Source organism: Arvicanthis niloticus, chromosome 24, assembly GCF_011762505.2.
Source record: "Arvicanthis niloticus isolate mArvNil1 chromosome 24, mArvNil1.pat.X, whole genome shotgun sequence".
Classification (NCBI taxonomy): Eukaryota; Metazoa; Chordata; class Mammalia; order Rodentia; family Muridae; genus Arvicanthis; species Arvicanthis niloticus.
Window position 1 is genome coordinate 3,978,588 of NC_133432.1, and position 23,396 is coordinate 4,001,983.

The window sequence follows — 23,396 nt, forward strand, 5'->3', positions numbered from 1 at the left end:
TTGATATACACTGTCTTCTCAGGGCTATCCCCAGACCTCCAACACTCCCACTGTCTTCTCAGGGCTATCCCCAGACCTCCAACACTCCCACTGTACAAATGCAGGAACTGAGCCCAAAGGAAAGGCTCTGCCAAGAGGCTCTGAGTGCAACTTGAACCTAGATCTGATTCTGAAATTCTCCCTCCCCTCAAAAGCTGAAGGTGTGGCTGTCCCAAGGCTCTGGCCTCTCACACCAGTATTCTCCAAGGCCAGCTGTCGGTTACCTCATTGCTGATGGTAGAGTCCCGGTGCATCATCCGGTGAAGGTGGCTGTCCAGGCTGGCTGCGGAAGAGCACTTGGCCAGGGCAGCTGCATGGGACTCCCTCTCCCTCTGTCTCACGATAGCTTCACAGCCCAGCCACTCTGACATGGTTTGTGCGTAGCAGGCATGGATCTGCTCATCCACCTGTGGGCACATGGGAAGGTCATGGGCAGCGCTGAACACCCCGGGCTCTGGCCTGTCCGCATGCATTTAATGTTGACGGTGCTTAACAGATCTGGATGATGTCCCATGCCCAGAATACTACAGAGCAAGGCCACTTCGTCTCCACCCTCCTCCCTCCCTCTTAGTAATTCATTCACTCCCACAGTCAGTCAACTGTTTGCATAATTTCTCTATTTCCTCATTATCTATCAATTGTTCAATCTGTTTCCGCACTTGCAATTATTTATTTAATCTGTTTCCGCATTCACTTCTTTTGATAAGTACTTGTATCGTCCCAGACGTCAAGTTAAGCATATACATTACAAGACGAGCAAAATACTGGTACCCATCTACCCACACACCCACCCACCAGTTCACCCACCCATCCATCTATCAGGTGAGGGCAATATCAGACGGCCAGACTTTGTTTTCTTCAAGACTGAACGCGCCTCCACCGGTATGACCCAGGAATCTCACTGCCAGGCATTTCCCAAACATAGACAGCCTGCACTGGATGTAGGTTGCAGTTAGCTATTCTTAGCCCCCCCCCCAAAGTAAATAAATAAAGGTTTGTGGCATCACCCAGCTACCTATCAGCAATTCAGAGGGAAACCTCAGCATATGCCCATGAGAGGTGTTATTCTGACACTACAAGGAAACAGGTATCAATAGAACAATTTGGATGGATCTAGAGACTTGCAGTGAATGAAAAAGTCAATACCCAAAGTTTCTACACTACATAACTCTGTTTGTACAATGTTCTAGATATGAGAAAATTCTGGAAATGAAGGACAGAGGAGGAGGAGGAGCCAGGGAACGACCCTGGGATGGAGGTAGGCATGGCTATAGAGGGGCAGGTGAGGATTTGTTTGTTTGTTTGTTTGTTTGTTTTATGGTTTGTGGAGATATGGTTTCTTTGTATAACAGCCTGGCTGTCCTAGACTTACTTTATAGATTAGGCTGGCCTCCAACTCACAAACATCCACCTGCCTCTGCCTCTCAAGTGCTGGGTTTAAAGGCATGCACCACCACTGCCCGGCTTAAGGTGAGGATTCTTAAGGTACCAGTAATGCACAACTCTTGACACATAAATAAATACACACACACACTAGTGTGCACACATGAACACACACACCAGTGTGTATACATGTATATAAACACCCGCATGTATATGTGGACACACACACATGGTTAGAGGAGGATGGAGGAGCCTGAGTGGGGTGTTCTGTGACATCACAGGACATCATGGTTCTGTCACCGTGGGGGAACTGAGTACAGATTACACAGCTCTCTGCAATGCTTCCTGCAAGTCACAGGAGTCTACATGACCTCAAAACAGGAGGTCAGCTTGTTTGAAAATTCTCTTGTTTTGTATTTCCACCATGCAGCTCTTTCCTTGATGTTCCTGTTTCTTCCCTGTGTCTCTCACCAACAAGACTATAGCAGGCAACCAGGGCTCTACAGGGCTCAGCTATATAGTACCCAGGTGCATAGTGCCCAATCGTCCAGTACCCAGGTGTACAGGGCCCAGCTGCTCAGTACCCAGGTGCAAAGTGCCCAATTGTCCAGTACCCAGGTGTACAGGGCCCAGCTGCTCAGTACTGCTCAGTGCCCAGATGCACAGGGCCCAGGTGCCCAGTACCCAGGTGCAAAGTGCACAGCTGTACAGTACCTAGCTACACAGTACCCAGCTGCCCAGTACCCAGGTGCACAGGGCCCAGCTGCTCAGTATCTAGGTACACAGGTCAAGCTCCCCAGTACCCAGGTGCTTAGTGCCCAGCTGCCCAGTGCCCAGCTGTCCAGTACCCATCTTCATAATACCAACTGCATGGTGCCTGGTTGCACAGTACCCAAGTGAACAGTACCCACGTGCACAGTACCCAGCTCCACAGCACTCAGCTGTCTAGTTCCATCTCCACAGCACCCTGGAACTTTCATTGTCCTTACAGATAACTGACCTCTTTCCTCTCCATCTCCGTCATCCCAAACTGGTAGTGGCCCAGGAGGAAGGGCCACACTGCCCTGCGGATCTCAGGCTGGACACCTCCATAGTAGATGAGCCGCAACAGCTCCTGCTCCGGGTAAGTCTATCGGGGAGGGGTCAGAGGGCAAAAGGTCCGGTCAACAGAGAAGCCAGGGTGGCCTGCAGCCATGCCCTGCGGCCTTGTGTCTGGGGTGAGATCCCGGTGTGAATGAGCAAAGCCTTATCTTTTGTGTGTGGAACATTGGCCCAAATGCCTGTGTTAATGACTTGGTATTACTGGAAGCTGGTGGGGCCCTGAGGAGAAGCCCACACAGGTTTAGGTCTCAGTGGAGGATGGCGGCTCAGCCCCACAGTAAGCCTTTCTGGTTTGTTCCTTTGCCGTGCTGTTCTGTGCTGCCGAAGGCCCACAGTAACAGGGTCCACAGACCTAAATCTCTACAATTCGAGCCAAGATAAACATCTTTTCTTTATTAGCTTCCGGGTCTGGGAACTTGTTATAAGAACAGAGAGATAGCATACTACAGGGACGTGTAATTAATTCTGATATCACTGGAGGAGCTAACAGCCCAACCCACCTAACCACCCACCAATGGGGGGCATTACTTTGTGGGGGACCCACACGGGGAGTTATGAGCGCAAACCATGCAGGTGTGAGGACTAATGGGGGTTTGGGGGAGGGCAAAATGTGAAGTGGAAAAAAAGATAAAGATGTGACCAGGGCAATTGATTTCAGAGGCTGGCAGGTGTGAAGATGGGTGCTGCAACTCAAGCACCCTGAGCAGGTCAACGTCATCTTTAACTACACAGAGAGCTTGAGGCTAGCCTGGGCTACATGAGACCTCATCTAGAATAAAATAGTTTAAAAAAAAAAAACAAAAGAAGAGGAGAAGAGGGAGAAGAGGAGAGAAAAGGGAGGGAGGGGGAGGACAGAGAGGAGTAGAGTATGGTGGGGGAGGCATGTGCCCAAGACAGTGCCTAAAGAACTAGCATTCCCATTTAATTAACAAACGCAATCTCATCTCCAGTCAGCATGAAGAAAATTACTCTAAAGCCAAACAATCCAAAGTGAGCACTTCCAGAAGCCTCTTCTCACAGAACAGCGAACGGAACAGCGTGTTCTGCACAGGAGTTGGCTTAGGGCTTCCTGGAGTGTGGGCTTGGCTTTGTTACTTCAAGAAAAATCATGGGGGCAAGCAGCAGCTACAGTGTATCCTTCCTTGGGTTGCCATGGGAACTCTGAACACCTAGGTACATAATGTCAAGGTCTTTAGAAATCAGAAAACCAAAACCAGTTGTGGCACAAATGCAAAGTGTTCATTAGAAAAGACTTCCTTCCCTCAAGGAGTAGGGGGCTCTCCGGAACCATTTGGATCTCCAGTGTTTGTTTCCCTCGGTTTTTATTTCATGTGCATGAGTGTTTTGTCTGAATGTAACAGCACCATGTGCTTGCAGAGGGCAGAAGAGGGAGTCGAGTCCCCTGGAGCTGGAGGTTTTAAACCAGCATATCATATGGGTGCTGGCAACTGAACCCAGGTCTTCTAATAGATCACCCAGTGCTTTTAACCACGGAGCCATCTTGGCTTTTTTTTTTTTTTTTTTTATGAACTATAAAATGACTCCTCTGAGGCCTCTAATTTCTTTTTGAGGACATTTAGGAAGTTTTGAGTCTCCAGGAGTTTGTGAGTTCTGTTGTCAGTTTGTTGGTACATACATTTCCAGGGTGTTCACATGTTCAAGCCATTCCTTTGCCTGTGGAGTCTGTAGTGGTGTCCCCTCGTTGACTTCTGACTCCTCACCTGCGTACCCCACACACAATTGTGGGTGTTTCCCAGCTTTGCTGGTCTTCCCTAAGAGCCTGCTTTACTTGCACTCCTTATCTCTGTTCTCTGTATGTGTTTAATTTGTTCTGATCACTATCCTTCCTCTTGTCCTTCTGCTTCAGGTTCAGTTTGCTGCCCCTGCCCCCCCCCAGCCCCCCTATCCCCCGTTCCTAAGATAGAAGGTTAAGTTGTTGATTTGACATCTTTCTCCATTTTACTTTATAGGTACAAACCCTGGACCTATCTATGTATGCATATATGTATGTATAATGTATATATGCATATATGTATGTATGGTGTATGTATGTTACATATATGTATATACAATGTATGTATATTTATTTTATGATTGTTGAGTACCTGCATGAGTTGACGTGCACTGTGCATATGCCTGATCCCCTCAGAGGTCAAATAAGGGTAGCAGATCCCCTGGAACTGGAATTACAAGCCCCGGTGAACTGCCTGGTGTGGGTGTTGGGAACAAGTGCTCTTAACCACTGAGCCATCTTTCCAGCTCCTAGATTGTAAGATAACGCTACGCTAAATTTTAATATTTCCTGTTTTGTTTATGGTCTTGGATCTTATTTCTTGTAAACGGCATAGCTGAAATTATTTGCTAGAATGACAAGAGAGGAGATGATAGTAAGAATAGAAAAGCCACTTCTGGGACGCCTGAATCCACTAGACTACATTTCCCAGATTCCTTTGCAGCCAGGTGAGGTCATATGACCGTTTCTGGCCAATGGAGCGTGAGAAGTAATGGAAGCTTTTTGCAGGCCAGGCAACGGGAGGAAGTTGGTGGGTTCTCTCCAGCTTCTATGAGTGGCAGGGGATGATGGGTTCACATGCACTTCAGGTGAAGAAGGAGGTACTCCCACTGACAGTGAGAAATAGACCCAGTGTTTCCAAGCTACAAGACAGCGGGGACTGTTTGTTCCTGGAATTCAGTGTACCCAGCACAGGAAGGCGGCTAAGCCTTGAGAAAGGACTACACAGTAGGGGGAGGGGGTGTTCAATGAAGTAATTTTGGCTCATCCACTTTTCACCCAATTTAACCTTAAGCTCCCAAATTGGATCACGGAAGCAACTCCAGGGACATCAGAAACAGAAGACGTGGGCTCTTTTCCCAGAGATGCAGATCTGGAGCTGAGCCTAGAAGCCAGTCAGCCCCGCAGCTCTCCAGGAGCTAGCAGGCTCACGCGGTGGCCGTGGGAGGCTGAGAGAGTACGCTGGCTTATCTATTTCAGGTTTTATTACACTACAATCATCGTCTAGGAACTCACTCTCAAAATCAAAATGCCAGGGATACAGGAGGAGGGCTTGTGCTGCTGCCGCCGCTGCTGCTGCCTGGTGTAGGTTGGTGAATCTAACTCCAACACTAGGGAATGATGTGGAGGGTTGTGAGTTCAAGGCCAGCCTGGGCTATCTACTGAGAGGTCTTCCCCAACTCAAGTAACAATAAATTAAAGGGGGGGGGGGGAAGTGAGAATTTGGTTAGCAGGAATTTAAATAAACTGTGGGCCTCACTGCTTCTTTGGGATCTGAAAGACAAGGTTTCATTCAAGGGCTAGGAGAGGAAGCTGTCCACTGAAAATACAGATCGTTAACAGCGTAGATCTAGAGGCTGAGAGATGACTCAGCAGGGAAAGGTGCGTGCTGCCAAGCCTGGTGAACTGGTTTCTGTGTGGCGGAAGGAGAAAATTTACATCTGCAAGCTGTTGTCTTCTGAGCTCCGTGTGCATAGTGTGGCATGTGTACACCCCCCTTCCAACACACATAAAAAAATAAATATAAAAAAATTAAAAAGAAATATAGATGAGGTGGATACAAATATATTCCCTATCACTCTATAGCTATAGACAGGAGATCAAAGGTATGATGCATAACTTTAGAAACTGTGTATATATAATAAACACAGAAATATATGAGCTATATAATACACAGGCTTAAATATCTCTATGTATTTGTAGATGTGTCGATTAAAAGTCCTGATGAACGATATGATATATATCTTCTATGTCTTGTTTGTTGGTTTGTTTTCTGAGACAGGGGTCTCCCTTTGTAGCTCTGGCTGTCTCAGAACTCACTCTGTAGACCCAGATGGACTTGAACTCAGAGATCTGCCTGCCTCTGCCTCGTGAGTGCTGGGATTTAAAGATGTGTGCCCAATTTCCCTCTCTATTTCTTCACAGTGGTGGATGAGGTGGGATCATGCCTCATGCCCCTGTGCCTTGACTTCCCCACTATGGTGGGACACACGTGGAACTGTGAGCTAAAATAAACCCTTACACCTTTAAGTCGCTTGTGTGTGTGTGTGTGTGGGGGGTGTTACGACTGCAACAGGAGAGAAACTTTGTTGCATATAAATCCATACAGCTTTGTAGAAACAAAGACAAGGGTACAGGCAGGTGACTGACAGCGCTGGGGCAGGTGCCCAGGCTGTAGCCTGAGTCAGACCAACAGGGTCAGAGCATGCGCCAAGGCTGCAGCCCACATGCATCCCAAAGTAGGTATGAACTTGGTCCAACACATAATCAGTAGCTTAATCAGAACATTATGCTAAGTAGCTTAGGCTATCCTGGAACTCACAAAGTGGCTTAGGCTTGCCTCAAACCCGCAATCCCTCTGCCTCAGCTTTGGGAATGCTGCAATGACAGGTATGTGCCACCATCTTCAGCTGAGCTGTCCCTTCTCTTCTCTTCAAGGTTGAATAGCCCTCTAATGCTTGGGCCCTGAAAGGTTTCAGACTTAGATTTTCTTGCAAGTTTGAATATGTGTGTGTGTGTGTGTGTGTGTGCGCGCGTGTGCACGCATTTATAAATATGGGTCAGTTCTAAGTCCATGTGTTTAACATACACTTATTCACACGGCCAGCAGGTCACTTTATATGGTATTTTTAGTGAATGGCATGTTTGTGACCTGTCAAGTGAGGTCAGGTGTCAATTTAACATCAGAGTTTCAATTCCAGAACATTTTAGACTAGGAGTTTGGGATTGGGATACTGTACTTATACATGTTTCCAAACTCTCTCACCCTTTCATCTGGATGGAGCTCATATCAGCTGTGGGTCTCTGGACTTGACGCTCCATGTTCAGACAGGCATGCCTACCTGGGTCCCCGTGAGTCCGATCTGACAAGATGGCCTCCCTCCGATCTGCCCTCTGGTAAACAAGCCCAGCTCACCGTGCTGTCCTGGATGTATTGCTCCCAGATGCTGGCCGTCAACCCTTGCCCAGCATCACAGGGCAGGTCTGGAGACACGATCATGTGATTGACCAGGGCTGACAGGTGGGTCCTCACGGTGGACAGGTGTCTGCAGTAGGCAAGCCCTGGCCGGGGAGGGAAGACAGGCTTCATCTTCTGCCTGCCATACTTCACCAAGTCTCTCCTGGAAGCTCCTCAGGACTGTCCTGTTACCCACCTCAATCTTAGGAGCCCTCAACTCAGAAAATTCTCATTGTCCCCTTTCCAGTCAAGGAAAGCAAGATGAGGATCCTGTCACTGGGTGTCCTGACAACTAAACCTAAGGGACATTTTGTTTTGTCTTTAGACAGATACCACCCTCCTCTGCTGGAAGCCACCACATTTAATAGACATGCTGTGGGTAGGGAAGGGACAGGGAGGTAGGAGGAACCAAGAACTTCTGGGCTCACACTGGGCCTGCCTCCCATTCCTATAGAAAGAACAAAGGCCAAACGTGTACAGAATCCCTGCTGGATAAAGAAGGGAATGCCTGAGAGATGCCAAGTACTGTTCTTGCTTTCCAAGCTAGTCCTGTCCCCTCAAAGGAGTGCATGCCACAAGCACCTTCATCCACTTTGCCCTGGGCACTGGGAACATGCCTGGCACACAAGGCACTCGCTAAATGCTTCTTGAAGACTACAGCATGAATGGGGACCTGTACTCACATCCATAGAAGGCTCTGGAAAGGATCTGGTACTTCATGTTATCACAGAGCAGTTTCAGTGGAGCCCTGCAGGAGAAGGGGGGAGCAGGGGAATACACACAGCTTAGCTACTCTACAAAGGAGGTATTCATGCTCCACACAGCAGATCAAAGTCAGCTGTCAGGGCAGAGGGAGGCTGCTGTGGCCCCCACCCACACGCCCCTTCTCTGTCAGAGCCCAGGTTTCTGTTGGGGAACCACCACTTCATAACGTTGTGTCTCCATGGCCTGGAAGTCCTGTATGCCTAGTACTTGAACCAGGCAGATGACTGGCTGAGAAGCGGTCATGTGACCCAACCTGGGTCAATGAGAATCAGCCCTGGGATTTTTGCTGTGTCTACCCGAAAGCACGCTCTTTTTCCTGCCTAAGTTTCTAAGCCAGTGGGATACACTGTAGTGGCTGCTGGAAGTCTTGGCCATCACCAGGGAGGGCCACCCCAAGAACACAGCAGAGTTGTTGGAGACCAGGAGAGTTGTTCCCATTCTGAGCATCCGGATCCAGCCAGACTTGAAGCCCCTGAACCTCTCAATCCTGCAAGTGCAGCTTTCTTTTCCTGACTTCTTTCGCTGATTTTTTTTTTTTTAAAGATACGGTCTCATTATATAGCCCAGGCTAGCCTGGGACCCACAGCTCTCCTGCCTCAGTCTCTAGCCTTCTCCAAAACACATATTCATTTCCTCCCCCTCCCCCTCCCCCTCCCTCTCCCCATTGAACCAGTTTGAAGGAGTAGACTGTGGGTTTGGCCCGGTGAACTGAACTAAGTAGGCAGGGCTCAGGGCTGCTGATTCTCCCTGTTCAGTACTCGTTGGGAGTAGAAGCAAAAGAGCAATACCCAGTACTGTCGTTTGGGGAGATGGGCTGTGAGATCTTACAGAGCTCAGAATGGTCGACTCTTTGTGTATCTATCCCGAGGCTACCCCAGGGATACCATTCAAACCCAGGAAGCCAGAAAAGGAAACACAGCTGAAGGGAGTGATCGTCCCTCTTCCTGCCCAGGTTTGCTCAAGGTACATACAGTAAGCGGCTCCTCGGGCTTGCAACTATGCAAGGAGGCGAGCTCCCCGTTGACAGAGGTATGAAAGTCGTTGCTCTGAGGGCAGACACTAGGCAAAGCTCTCAGTGGTCCACGGTGACCACGTTCTGTTTCCTTGTAATAGCCCTACTAAGTTAATGTGCCATGCAAGAGCACACAGAATGCATGGCTGTCATTAAGTAAGATCTCTGGCTCCTGGTGCATGCTGGACCTGTATTTCTTGGCCTCCCTGTGAGTAGGACCATTGAGTTGAAATGTAGAAATACCATTGCCTCTGCTACTGTGGCTTAGCAATATCCAAGATGGACGTCCTTTAGAAAGCGGGCCCACGGCACACACGGTTCTCCAACATTTGCTGCAGATAGCAATTGTTCCTTCAGGACTGTCTGTTACTGCAGCATAACGTTATCCTGACATACACATGCAAGGGAACTCCAGAGGCCAGGACCACATGAAGCCATGATTTAAACACAGCTCCATGCGTTCACACCTCCCCAAACTCAGGGCGAGGCAAGAGATAGTCACAAGACTTTGGTTTGTACTTCAAGCTCCTCCCTGAAGGAGGAGCCTAAGCCACGCCTACCTCTCATGGTTACAGCCATTGGTTGAGCTGCCGTCAGCTGAGCCGCTTTGCGAACAGGAAGAGCAGGAGGACTTCCGAGGACTGGGTTGCCATAGGGACGGAAGGTTGTTCATAGAGACATCCATTAGGTCCTGGGGCACTGTGGTGGATGGTGGGTGGAAAGGGGACTCAGCAATAACCTTGGTTAAACCAATGTGTATGACAGAAACTTCACCCCCAAAGCAAGCAGCACCTCCAAAGCTGGCTCGGGGACAGGGAGGACCTGAGTGTGACAGTCCCAAAGCGCCCAACCACAATCAGACATTGTCCCTGAGTCCACCTGATCCAGTGAAAGCCACCACCAAGATTCAGAGGCTCTGGCTGCAGAACAGAGGAGGACAGCAGGAGAGGGAAGAAGAGAGGAGGGAGTGCAGAGCCAGAAGACAGGCCTATTCCAGTGCAGAGAACCTCACCTCGCCATGCCCCCATTCAGTTCTGTTCACAGGAAGGTGACAATAGGGTAGGGGACCTACTGGACACTTCCTGGGAAAGGCTGGGAGCCTGAGTTCCTAGACCTAGACCCAAAAAGGAGCTTGTGTGGTCAGAAGAGGTGACGCTCATGCCAACACACAAGCAGAGTTCTGGGGCCAGGGAGCCTGGCTAGGGAAGGTAGCAGCACTGTTCACACTTCTGAACTGGAAATCACCTTCAACAGCTGGCTCAGGTGGGGAGCTCCCTAAAAAGCCACGTGCCTGTCTAGCACCACTGATGTCCTGCAGACAAAACCCTCAAACGTACCCAACTCGTTATCATAGATTCTCTCGGTGCATGGTGTAGATTCCAGAAGCTGGACTCAGGCTGTCAGCCTCGGTGGCAGACACCTTTATTCGCTGAGCCCTCTTGCTGACCCAAGACCTGGCTTCTTTTTTGCTCTTTTCCAGTCAAGGATGTAAAACCACGCTAAGCTCATAGGGGCTGGATTTGGCCCCTGGGCTGGGGTTTGCTGGTCCCTGCTCTAGAACGTTAGACAGGTGGTCATTTTCTCACCTGCTATAATTTCTTACGACAACTGCTCTCTCATAGGCTCTTCTGATCCCCGAGTGGGAGGGAGACACTTATCCCCTCTCCTTGTCATCAGAGCTCAGCTGCTGACTGGGTCACCATAACCCACAAGACAGAGAAACCCACTGGTTACAGAATGAGGCTCTTGCACCTGCTGACGGTGACTGGCTGGCTTTACACTTCTCCCGTCACAGACTCATCAGTGAGCTGGCCAGAAAATGCCCTGGTTCTCAGCCTGACTTAGGGAGGTAGAAGGCGGGCAACCACACACCAATGAGTCACAGAATCTAACAGCTGCCTTCTTCAGGGAGGGTACTAAAGGGCACAGGGCTGCCTTCTGTGGGGTAGAGTGGGTACTGGAGACACAGGGCTGCCTTCTGTGGGATAAAGTGGTTCTGGGGACACGGGGCTGCCTTCTGTGGGGTAGAGTGGGTACTGGGGACACGGGGCTGCCTTCTGTGGGGTAGAGTGGTTCTGGGGACATTGGGCCGCCTTCTGTGGGGTAGAGTGGTTCTGGGGACACAGGGCTGCCTTCTGTGGGGTAGAGTGGTTCTGGGGACACAGGGCTGCCTTCTGTGGGATAGAGTGGGTACTGGGGACACGGGGCTGCCTTCTGTGGGGTAGAGTGGTTCTGGGGACATTGGGCCGCCTTCTGTGGGGTAGAGTGGTTCTGGGGACACAGGGCTGCCTTCTGTGGGGTAGAGTGGTTCTGGGGACACAGGGCTGCCTTCTGTGGGGTAGAGTGGTTCTGGGGACACAGGGCTACCTTCTGTGGGGTAGAGTGGTTCTGGGGACACAGGGCTGCCTTCTGTGGGATAGAGTGGATACTGGGGACACGGGGCTGCCTTCTGTGGGGTAGAGTGGTTCTGGGGACACAGGGCTGCCTTCTGTGGGATAGAGTGGGTACTGGGGACACGGGGCTGCCTTCTGTGGGGTAGAGTGGTTCTGGGGACATTGGGCTGCCTTCTGTGGGGTAGAGTGGTTCTGGGGACACAGGGCTGCCTTCTGTGGGGTAGAGTGGTTCTGAGGACATTGGGCTGCCTTCTGTGGGATAGAGTGGTTCTGGGGACACAGGGCTGCCTTCTGTGGGATAGAGTGGGTACTGGGGACACGGGGCTGCCTTCTGTGGGGTAGAGTGGTTCTGGGGACATTGGGCTGCCTTCTGTGGGGTAGAGTGGTTCTGGGGACATTGGGCTGCCTTCTGTGGGGTAGAGTGGTTCTGGGGACACGGGGCTGCCTTCTGTGGGGTAGAGTGGGTACTAGAGACACAGGGCTGCCTTCTGTGGGATAGAGTGGTTCTGGGGACACGGGGCTGCCTTCTGTGGGGTAGAGTGGGTACTGGGGACACGGGGCTGCCTTCTGTGGGGTAGAGTGGTTCTGGGGACATTGGGCCGCCTTCTGTGGGGTAGAGTGGTTCTGGGAACACAGGGCTGCCTTCTGTGGGGTAGAGTGGTTCTGGGGACACAGGGCTGCCTTCTGTGGGATAGAGTGGGTACTGGGGACACGGGGCTGCCTTCTGTGGGGTAGAGTGGTTCTGGGGACATTGGGCCGCCTTCTGTGGGGTAGAGTGGTTCTGGGGACACAGGGCTGCCTTCTGTGGGGTAGAGTGGTTCTGGGGACACAGGGCTGCCTTCTGTGGGGTAGAGTGGTTCTGGGGACACAGGGCTACCTTCTGTGGGGTAGAGTGGTTCTGGGGAAACAGGGCTGCCTTCTGTGGGATAGAGTGGGTACTGGGGACACGGGGCTGCCTTCTGTGGGGTAGAGTGGTTCTGGGGACACAGGGCTGCCTTCTGTGGCGTAGAGTGGGTACTGGGGACACGGGGCTGCCTTCTGTGGGGTAGAGTGGTTCTGGGGACACAGGGCTGCCTTCTGTGGGGTAGAGTGGTTCTGGGGACACAGGGCTGCCTTCTGTGGGATAGAGTGGGTACTGGGGACACGGGGCTGCCTTCTGTGGGGTAGAGTGGTTCTGGGGACATTGGGCCGCCTTCTGTGGGGTAGAGTGGTTCTGGGGACACAGGGCTGCCTTCTGTGGGGTAGAGTGGTTCTGGGGACACAGGGCTGCCTTCTGTGGGGTAGAGTGGTTCTGGGGACACAGGGCTACCTTCTGTGGGGTAGAGTGGTTCTGGGGACACAGGGCTGCCTTCTGTGGGATAGAGTGGGTACTGGGGACACGGGGCTGCCTTCTGTGGGGTAGAGTGGTTCTGGGGACACAGGGCTGCCTTCTGTGGGATAGAGTGGGTACTGGGGACACGGGGCTGCCTTCTGTGGGGTAGAGTGGTTCTGGGGACATTGGGCTGCCTTCTGTGGGGTAGAGTGGTTCTGGGGACACAGGGCTGCCTTCTGTGGGGTAGAGTGGTTCTGAGGACATTGGGCTGCCTTCTGTGGGATAGAGTGGTTCTGGGGACACAGGGCTGCCTTCTGTGGGGTAGAGTGGTTCTGGGGACATTGGGCTGCCTTCTGTGGGGTAGAGTGGTTCTGGGGACATTGGGCTGCCTTCTGTGGGGTAGAGTGGTTCTGGGGACACAGGGCTGCCTTCTGTGGGATAGAGTGGGTACTGGGGACACGGGGCTGCCTTCTGTGGGGTAGAGTGGTTCTGGGGACACGGGGCTGCCTTCTGTGGGGTAGAGTGGTTCTGGGGACATTGGGCTGCCTTCTGTGGGGTAGAGTGGTTCTGGGGACACTGGGCTGCCTTCTGTGGGGTAGAGTGGTTCTGGGGACACAGGGCTGCCTTCTGTGGGATAGAGTGGGTACTGGGGACACGGGGCTGCCTTCTGTGGGGTAGAGTGGTTCTGGGGACATTGGGCTGCCTTCTGTGGGATAGAGTGGGTACTGGGGACACAGGGCTGCCTTCTGTGGGGTAGAGTGGTTCTGGGGACACGGGGCTGCCTTCTGTGGGGTAGAGTGGGTACTGGAGGCACAGGGCTGCCTTCTGCAGGGCGCGGTGGGTACTGGAGGACACAGGGCTGCCTTCTGAGGGCCAGGGCGGGTACTGGGGACACAGAGCTGCTAATCTGTCTCCATCTTCCTTGGGAACAAGACTCAAATGGGCACATGGCTGAGGTGTCACCCAGCCCCCAGGGAAGGGGAACCAGACATTACTGGGGGGATGGTCCTTCAGACTCCTTGTGGGGGTGGTGAGGCACCCTCTGGTTTGTGCCCACTGGAGCCCCCTGGCCACCACTAGCACGGACTGGCCCGCAGCAAGCATCATCCAGGCAGGGCCAATGGATACGGGCCGGGGGTTGCCCAAGAGGTCAAGGGCAACTTTAGACAGAAAACAAAAAAAAATCAGTGAGTGAGGGGCTAAGGTGGGTGGGACAGAAGCCACCAGAACCAGTTCCTTGGGGTTCTAACCCTCTCCCCACCCCGCTCCACACAGCTCCCACGTATGTCGTGCTGATCAGAGGAGGAAAGACTAGCACTTGTACAGCGCCCAGCCTGTGCCAGGCACTAGACCAGGCGTACCATTCATCCTTGGTGAATGTAAAGAAGGCAGCTGTCCTCATTTTGCAGGACAGAGATTCAGAACGGAAACCTTAACAGCAGCAACGGGGACTGTTTCTTTTTAAGACACGGGCTTACTTTACCCAGCAGCCCCAGCTAGCCTCAAACTGGCAATCCTCCTGCCTCAGCCTCCTGAATGTTAGATGACAGGTGTCCATCACGCCTGGCTCAATCCAGTTGTGTGTGTGTGTGTGTGTGTGTGTGTACATACGTACATGTGTGTTTGTGCAGGTGCACATGGACATGTGGATGTCTGTACATGTTTGTGCACATGTTTGTGGGGGACAGAGGTCAGCCTCAAGTGTTGTTCTCCAATACCATGTATTTTTGCTTTTGAGACAGTCTCTCACTGGCCCAGAATGTGGCAAGCAGTGTGAACTGAATGGCTACTGAGCTCCAGGCTGGCTAGTGCCTGACTCTGATTCCCTAGCACTTGGGTAACAAGGGCCTGACACTATACTGTGCTTGGTTTCATATGTGTGTGTGTGTGTGTGAGTGTGTGTGTGTGTGTGTGTGTGTGTGTGTGTGTGTGTATGCCCCTATGTGTGCACATGAGTGTTTAACACAGCAGTATCGTTATACGCATAGGCCAGAGCAAGATCTGGAGTGCTTTCTTCTATTGAAGGTCTCTCTCTAAATCAAAGGTTCATCTATGCCAGGGAACACAGGGGATTTACCAGCTTCTGACCCCCAGCGCTGGGGTTATGGGCAGTTATGCTCAGCATTTTATAAGATACTTGAATGTAGATCCTTGTGCCCGCACTGACTCCTCATAATTCAAAGTGAGGTGTTGACAAGAGAGACTGCATGGCGGCTAGCATGTGCCTGCTCTGTGTGTGCTGAATGCCTGTAGCCGACTCTAGAAACAGCCCATTTTACTCATGAGAAAAAAGAAGGTCAGGAGGAACGGAAAGAAACCTGCCCATGTCAAACCAGGGTCCCATAGCCCAGGCACTATCATGGTTACTGTCCCCTCCTGCCCGGTAGCATCTTTACTAGCTGAATAACAGGTGGCTATTAGCTCTCATTTCGGGGGAGGTGGAAGGTACCGGGACACTTAAGTTTCTCGGTGTCCTTTGCTGGCCCCAGAACCCAGACCTGCTGCCTCCCAAGGGTAACTTCCGGAGTGGTTCCCTGGAGGAGCCTGGTGAGCTCAGGGCCCAGGGCTGCTTACCGAATTCAGGCTGCATGCCAGGGTAGATGATGCGGAACACGTAATCTGTGGCTTCGTCATCCTCCTTGTCTGAAGACGTGGACTCAGAGGACCCCTGTGGGCTCCGCTTGCGCAATTTAGGAAATACCTTCCCCTGCAAGAGCGCGTCCCGCGGCAGACCTCAGAAAGCCGCCTATCCCCGAGCCTGGCATCACTGAGAAGCTCAGTGGGGAGCGCAGGGGCCCCCAAATCACAGTAGAGCCCAGTGATACCCCATGGCTGGCATCCCCCAGCCTCCTCAAGCCCACCACAGCCGACCCTTCCCTCACCTTTCCTCTCTGTGACCAAAGCGGCGGGTCCAGCTGCCCGTGCGGAAGCAGCCCATTCTCCAGACAGGAGAGGAACTGTAGCAAGTGCCCTCCCTTGGGAAAGCGGAAGGGCGGCCTCTGGATTCCATCCTGGCTCACCAGCACAACGGTTCCACCACTGTCCACTGCCACCATCGGAGAAGAGAGGCTCAGAGAGGTTTTATGTCATCCCTAAGGTCACACCGCTTCTAAGCTGCAGAGCATGGATCAGAACCAAGGTCTGCCTTACTAAAGTGTTGAGTTCCATGCCTAGGCAGGTTCAGTGCACGCTGCTTATTTTTTGATGTTCTTCTGGCTTTAAGGGACTATAGTGGTTACTGATCTCTGGTCCTCAGACCACTGATTTCAGAGGCACAAAGATCTGGTTTTCAAGTTCTCTCTCTATAGCCAACATTCTGCGTTATTTCATATATGGCGGTGTGACGCCCCCCCCCCCCCAACTCCCCGCCCCCCATCACTGAGTGGTTGCAATGATTCAGAGCAGGCGTACTCAGAGAAATAATGCCATTTGAGGAGGCACCCCAAGTGTCTCCTAATGTTAAGTGAATGAACGGGGTGTAGCGGGGAGCAGGGACAGAGAGCCACAATGGACGCCTAGCCACCTGCTGTCCCCATGGACCCTACCTTGTTGGTGGCAGTGCAGGTAAACTATCTCCTCTAAGCGGATGGTCACAGCGTAGTCCCAGTAGACACTGGAGGGGGAAGTGGGGGAGACTGTGGGACACCAGAGGCACCTCTGCCTTCTCACCAAAACCCACTTGTCCCAGCCTCTGTGACCCCAGCCTGCCCAGCCATCCCCCACTTCCTGAGTAAACTCCCAACTTTCTTAGTAAATCCCCTTCTCCCTGTCTACATGGTTACTCGAGCCCAACTCTGTCAAGTCTCTAGCCTAGGAGTCACCTGACCCAGACTGGCCAATCAGCACTCTGGGATGATCACTTGACCCAGGCTGGCCAATCAGCACTGTCCGGTCACAGTAAATAATGCAGCGTTGGCACCATAAGAGAAATGATAGGTTTATGCTTTGATAGCCCAGGAAGAGCTTTTTCCTACCCAGGGACGTTCAGAGCCATGCAAGGCCCGTCTGAGCACAGGGTGGGCAGGCAGGAAAGCAGAAGCAAGAGGCAGTGATGGGTTCAGGAATGGTTATTCACGCCCCTGGGTTTAGCCTGAGGTCTCCCATCCCTGGGTTCTTTGAACCATTTGACAAATGGTCCAGTCACTTGAGCTTCACTTTTTGTACCTGGAAGTTAAACATCGGTACTAGCTCAGAGCAGCTGTGGGCAGAAGTCAGGATGACCTCTCCCAGTTCTGACCTTACATGGCACACTAGTGTGATCTGAGGAGTCTCCGTTTCCCCCGTATATAACATGAGGGCTCTAATATCCCCAGCTATAAAACAGCGGTGCTAATAAGATCTCCACTGTAGGGTTTCTATAAGGATTTAATAGAATATTTCATTTGAAGGACTCGACCTAGAGTCCCTCACACAGCTCAGAACACAGTGCTTGTGGCACGGTCGCTCCGAGTACTGACTTAGTATGTACTTCTAGCTCAGGGACCAGCACGATCCTGAAATAAGTTATTCCCCGATCAGAACAGCACGTGAGGGGGGACATGAGAATGTAGGTTTTGTGGCAGTCCAGGAATGCAACCATGCAGAGATCCTGTTCCAGGAAGTGGAGCAGAGCGGCACCACACAGCCCCCCAACCCCTGTGCAGATCACCACAGTCCCACCAAGGTGCCATGATGCCAGCCAGGACTGAGCACATGGGTGTGGTCCAGGCCTGTCCAGGCCAGCATCCCCAGCTGGTCTGATGGATACTCGTCCCATGTGACCTTCCTTTCTTTCTCTTCTGCACCTGCCCTTATCCCTCTCAGGTCCTTCCCTGAAAAAAAATCTCTCGTTCATCAATCCTTTCGTGGCACCCGCTCTTAGGAGAACCCAAAGTAACTCAGGCATCACGCCAGCAGCTGCGACCCACTTCTGACACCTTCTGTAAGGGACTCCACTTTTACACCCTAAGTACTGCTTGGGAAACTGATGCTGGGCGCGGGATACGGAAGTGACGTCACTGGGTAGGGTGGGGCTAGTTCTTATTCAGTCCTATGTGTGTCCTCATGGCTTGCTGAGGTGCCATTTACAGGCTCCGTATTTGCTGTCCTTACACTTCGATAGGCCTGGGAGCACACTTGAAAATTCTTTAAATTACATTATTTATTTATTTATTTAGGGGTGTGTGTGTGTGTGTGTGTGTGTGTGTGGTGGGTGCACACGATCTTGAATGAGTGGAGGTCAGAGGGTAATATGAAGGAGTCAGGTTCTCTCCTTCCGCCAGATGCGTCCCCGGAATAGAACTTAGGCTTCGAGGAACTAAGCCATCTCATTGGCCCCTGAGAATATTCTTCTAAATGTGAGCAGCTGACCACGCCTACTCCCGAGGCCCTGCCACCTGTCTCTAGATGCTCCCAGGCTAGTGTTCTTTCTGAGGCCACAGCAGCAGGGAGGCCGGGTCAGGTAACCCTAACAACCAGGTCACAACAGGCAGGGCTGTCTGGCCCTGAAGAGAGCATCTCTGGGTCTAAGAGAGTAGAAGGACTTGGGGCACATTCGATTGACGTTCTCTTACCTCTTCTCGTAGTCCAGGTCCCCCACAGACCCGTTCATCAGCTGATTGGGTGTCCACTTCAAGGTCATGACATCAGCTGTCTGGTGTAGAGACAGGTACCCTGGCACCGCCTCCATGTCATCCTTCTGCAGAAAGAAGAAAACTCAGGCCTGGTCACGTGGCTGGACTCTGCCTCAAGGATGCAGAAGCAGAATCAAAAGGTTGCGTTGTTTTCTGCAACTCCTCGGAAGCCCATCAAGACCGAGCTGAGTGAGTTGAGAAACCACCCGCAGTCCATCCCATAGATATTACCCAGAATCCCTCTCCCCAAGCACCTCCCACCCGTCAAGACCCTTCCAGGTGCCGAGCGAGCAGAGAACCATCTGCAGTCCATCCCATAGATATTACCCAGAATCCCTCTCCCCAAGCACCTCTCACCATACTTCCACCCAAAAGTCTAACCCTCTGCCTGCCTAGAATCTACCCACCCACTTCCCATTATTCCAGGTCAGTGGGCAGGCAAGAAAATGTTCCCATCTCTCTTCCGTGAAGGATGCCCTGCCCACTCCTGAGATGCAATCTTATCCATCCACGGCTTGGGGATGTCTGGTCACCCGTGGCATCTCACAGCTGTGAAGCGGCTGTTGATGGTCTGGTGGCACACAGGCTCAGTCAATCACCCCCTCGATTGAGCTTGGGGCAAGGCTGTTATTTTGCAGGGAGGACACGCCGGTGCATTTTAAATGTCTCCTGACAGAGAAGCCTGTGATTCAGCTTTGAAAGGCAAAGCTACTGTGACTTGGACTCGAGGACTCGGTGACAGTCCTTTACTCATCTCTGCAAGTCACCTAGTCCCAGATGCCCTTGGAAAGCAGAGACGCCATGCTCCATGGGCCTTCAGAACATTGATGGAGACGACAGTGAACAGTTTGTATTTCACACACTGGGTCAGAGGTCACCAACCTTTTTGTCTTAAGGGACTGACAGGAAGTACTTTGGGCTCTGTGAGCCATATATGGTTTAGGGCAACCACTCACTTCTGCTGCCAGAACCTGGCATGGTCCTGTTTTAATATCTTGACTTATATCCATGCTCTCCTCCCCTCCCCCCCCCATGGACTACTAAACCCTCTACACCTAAACCCTCTACACCTAAACCCTCTACACCTAAACCCTCTACACCTAAACCCTCTACACCTAAACTGGACTCCAGTTCTTAGCATTTAAAGCTTCCAGTTGGAGATTTGAAAACTGGCTACATCTTAAGCTCAGTACTTCCTAAATCTAAGATATTAGGGCCTTGTGCCTGCTGGGATGCAGATATGACAGCCCGCAGGGCAAAGCGACATGCTCACGGTCGCCCAACTGTTAAGGCTGTGACCACAGAACTGGGACCTCTTCCTGCTTCCTTCCAGCTGCACCAGGACAGCACCCTGACGGTGACCCAATGACTCCAAGGAGAAGACAGAAAAGGACAGCCTCCCTCGGGGCAGGGGCTGCTCATGCCTCACGCTCTACCCTTGTGCCCAGCCGGCCGTCGGAGCACAGAAGGCAACCATTCATAGAAGCAGCTGATGTGGGAGCAAATCATAATCCTGCCCCTTGTTCGGGCTCGGCATTGCCATCTCTACAGTTAGTGCGTGTCACAGCGAGCACTAGCCTGGTGTCATCGAGGAAGACGAGCACCTTCATAAAAACACACCTCTGCCACACAGAGCATCTGGGTAAATGTCTGCTGAGTGACAGCAAGAGAACATAGCCAGGCAGATGGCCTGGGGACGGGGATGTAGGAACAGACTGGAAAAGAAGTGGACAGACAAGTGGGTGGACAGAAAGTGAATAGCTATACACAAATAGATTAACGAGGATGAGGGGATGTGGAAACTGGAAGAGATGATGGGCAGGACAGGCAGCTAGAGAAATTACCATATGCACTGCTATAGAGATGTATGTGTGGATAGATGTATGCATGTGTAATGTCCTTATAAGTGATTAGATGAATCAATGGGTGGATGGACGAGTGGGTGGGTAGATAGATGAATGGATGGATGGATGGATGAATGGATGGGTGGGTAGACAGATGGGTGTATGGGTGAGTGGATGGGTGAGTGGGTGGGTGGATGGGTGGATGGGTGGATAGATGGACAGGTGGATGAATGGATAGATGGACAGGTGGATGAATGGATAGATGGACAGGTGGGTGGGTAGGTGGGTGGATGGGTGGAAGGATAGATGGATGGATGTGTGGTTGGTGGATGGATGCAGACACTGCTGGGTAAATGAAGTAACACACAGAGGTGGTTGGATGAGTGGATGGTAATATTGATAGATGAATCAATGTATAGAAGGAATTGTTGGTAAATATATAAATGAACAGATGAGTGTGTGGGTACATAAATAAAGAGGTAGGTGAATGGATGAGTGAATGGACCCCTCTGCCACCATAACCTGTACCTAAATCCCCAGAGCATGACCCAGGCACACCAGAACTCACTGGCTGAACCAGAACATTGTTCTTTCCGTAGAGCAGGGTGGCCCTGGAGTTCTGGTGCAAAGATTCTACATAGTCCCGGGCAGAGATGGATGGTCGGTCGTCCATGCTTCCGCTGGAATGCCTCTTCTGGATCTGGTATTAGTACAGGACAGGAGATGGGGGGGACAGTGAGTGACCGTCAGGACTCCCACCCTGTTCCCTGCCTGCCCCGAGGCCAAGTCCAGACCCTGCCCGAGACCCTTGCACTGCCCACCCATCTTACACAGAGCGCCGGCCGCTTGGTGGGTGAGTCCTGTCTCAGATGCGAGCTGTGGATCCGGTGTCTCTGAACCAGCTCGTCGGCTGAGGGGTCAGTCCAGAAATGATCTGCAGTCTTCATCTTGGTATACTCCAGGGCACACGGCCCCACTGTGGAGCACACGGGGCTGGGAACCTGGAGTCCTCAAAAGTGCTCCCACCCAACTGCCTCAGAACGGCCCCCCTCAGAGCGCTCCGTTTCCCTCCAGGCACTGAGGACGCCCCAGAGTCCAGCAAGAAGACACCACAGCAGAGACAAGTCCTGAGCCCCAAGAACAAAGGACCAAATGCAGCCCACACCAGACCTCTTACCCAACAAAGACGCCAGAATGGGTCCATCCACCGGGTCCATCAAAAGCGCCTCCTTCTCGTAATATTTACTATTGGGAGGAAAGGACATGCAGGTCTGCATGGCGAACACCAGAGGGCGCACGTAAGCGGACTAGGCTCGCCCGGCTGAGAGCCTCAGCTGCAAAAATAACTATCTCATAGGCTGAGCAAAACAATTGATGAAAGGTACCTGGCCTGGAACCCAGGGGCACCGGCTCGCCACTCAGCTGCGAGGACTTTAGGAGAGCAAAAGAGTCAGAAGTCAGGGTCTCAAGTGACACTGTCCTGTTACCAAGGCAAGAAATCACTGTCTAGCCGTGGTGTAGACTTAAAGGCTGCGCTAACAGACTCCCCCCATCCTGCTAGGTCAAAACAAACGCCAGCCCCAAGTCCCTGAAATCTGGCCTTGATAGATGTGTGACGTCATCCACGCCGTGCTCATACTAAAAATTTGGAGATCTGCTTGTTTGGCAGTGATATGGTAAGAATGATTTCCTAGTTCCCTGAAACCTCATCTAACACATAAATATCAATATGGAGACGTAAAAGTTTGATCGGACTGAAGGGAGGGTTCCACAGCCATGTGCCCACTGCTCTCGTAGAGGACCCGGAGGGTTCGATTCCCAGCACCCACATGGTGGCTTACAATGGTCTGTAACTGTGGTTATCAGGATGGGACCTGGTCAAGAAGTCTCACACTGTAAAACATTGGCATCAGATTAATCTGGAAGGGTCTAGCCTCGTTGTGTATTTTCAACAAGCCGTGGCCTGGCAGATTCATCTCTACATCTTCTCTGGAAACCACTCCGTGCTCTTTAGCCGGAGAGATCACCAAGGCACAGAAGAGGGAGGCTGTCCTGCGGTCAAATAGCTATCAAAGAGAGGAAATTGCAGAAGGACGGAATCCAAGGTCCCTCCATCTTGCCCTAAATGTGAGGCCCCTGTTTGCACATTGCCCGTCAGCACCCAAATCCTCTCCATCTTCCAAGCGAGCTAGCTCAGGGTCAAACATGCAGACAGCGTTTTGTTTAAACCTTTCAAACCTCAGGAAAGGTTTGTTCTCGAGGGTGCGGTTCCAAGAATGGCCAGCGGGTGGCGGCAGAGCGCAGGCGTCGGTCCCTTACCTGCTGTTCTCCACCAGGTAGTGCACGATTTTGTCCAGGACCCTCTCGAACAGGGCGGTGCGGATCCACAGGTGCTTGATGGCCAGCGGGGACAGGTTGGGCAGCTTCGGCAGCTTCCGCACGTTCTCTTGCAGGCCCTGGATCTGGTTTCGCCTTTAAGACCGGCGGGAGGAGAGGATACACTCAGGAGAGAGGGGCTCCTCGGGACTGCAACTCAGCTGAGTGTGACCGGGAGTGTGAAGTAACCGGGGCAAGGGTGTGAAGAAGGACGGAGGTGAGAGTGCGCTGGCGCTTACAGAGCTGGGGGGCGAGCTGCGCGGTCACAAGGCAGGGCAGAGGGCAGAGCGGGTGCCAAGGCTCTGCTGTGGGAAAGACTGGTGTGTCTGAGGGGCCGAGAGGAAGGGAGAGGGGGAGGGGAAAAGATGGGGACGGGAGGGAAAGAGAGGGAGGGAGAGAGAGGGGGAGGGAGAGAGGGAGGGGGAGGGGAAGGTTGAGAGGTGGGGAGAGAGGGGGAAAGGGAGAGGCAGGAGGTGTGGCTTTTGCCAGGCTAGGGGGAGCAAGCACTGGCTCCCCAAGCTCGCCTCAGCCCCGTCCCCATGCACACTCACACCCTCCAGACTCGCCCCAGCCTTGCCCCCATGCACAC

General features: G+C 52.2%; 1 protein-coding gene across 2 annotated transcripts in view; it reads right to left on the reverse strand.

Annotated features, from left to right (window-relative positions):
• Positions 1–23,396, reverse strand: part of Sgsm1 (small G protein signaling modulator 1) — a 72,441-nt gene that overhangs the window by 22,436 nt on the left and 26,609 nt on the right. Inside the window, exons 5-18 of one of the 2 annotated variants that reach the window (XM_076922426.1) lie at positions 22,751–22,903; positions 21,609–21,676; positions 21,262–21,407; positions 21,000–21,131; positions 18,528–18,652; positions 16,521–16,588; positions 15,858–16,021; positions 15,550–15,682; positions 13,971–14,135; positions 9,831–9,969; positions 8,177–8,241; positions 7,452–7,597; positions 2,423–2,551; positions 264–446 (exon numbers count right to left, since the gene is read on the reverse strand). In XM_076922426.1, coding sequence (XP_076778541.1) covers positions 264–446; positions 2,423–2,551; positions 7,452–7,597; positions 8,177–8,241; positions 9,831–9,969; positions 13,971–14,135; positions 15,550–15,682; positions 15,858–16,021; positions 16,521–16,588; positions 18,528–18,652; positions 21,000–21,131; positions 21,262–21,407; positions 21,609–21,676; positions 22,751–22,903 — 1,816 coding nt within the window. The remainder of the gene's footprint in view (positions 1–263; positions 447–2,422; positions 2,552–7,451; positions 7,598–8,176; positions 8,242–9,830; positions 9,970–13,970; positions 14,136–15,549; positions 15,683–15,857; positions 16,022–16,520; positions 16,589–18,527; positions 18,653–20,999; positions 21,132–21,261; positions 21,408–21,608; positions 21,677–22,750; positions 22,904–23,396) is intronic. The other variant, XM_076922427.1, reaches the window with a different exon arrangement.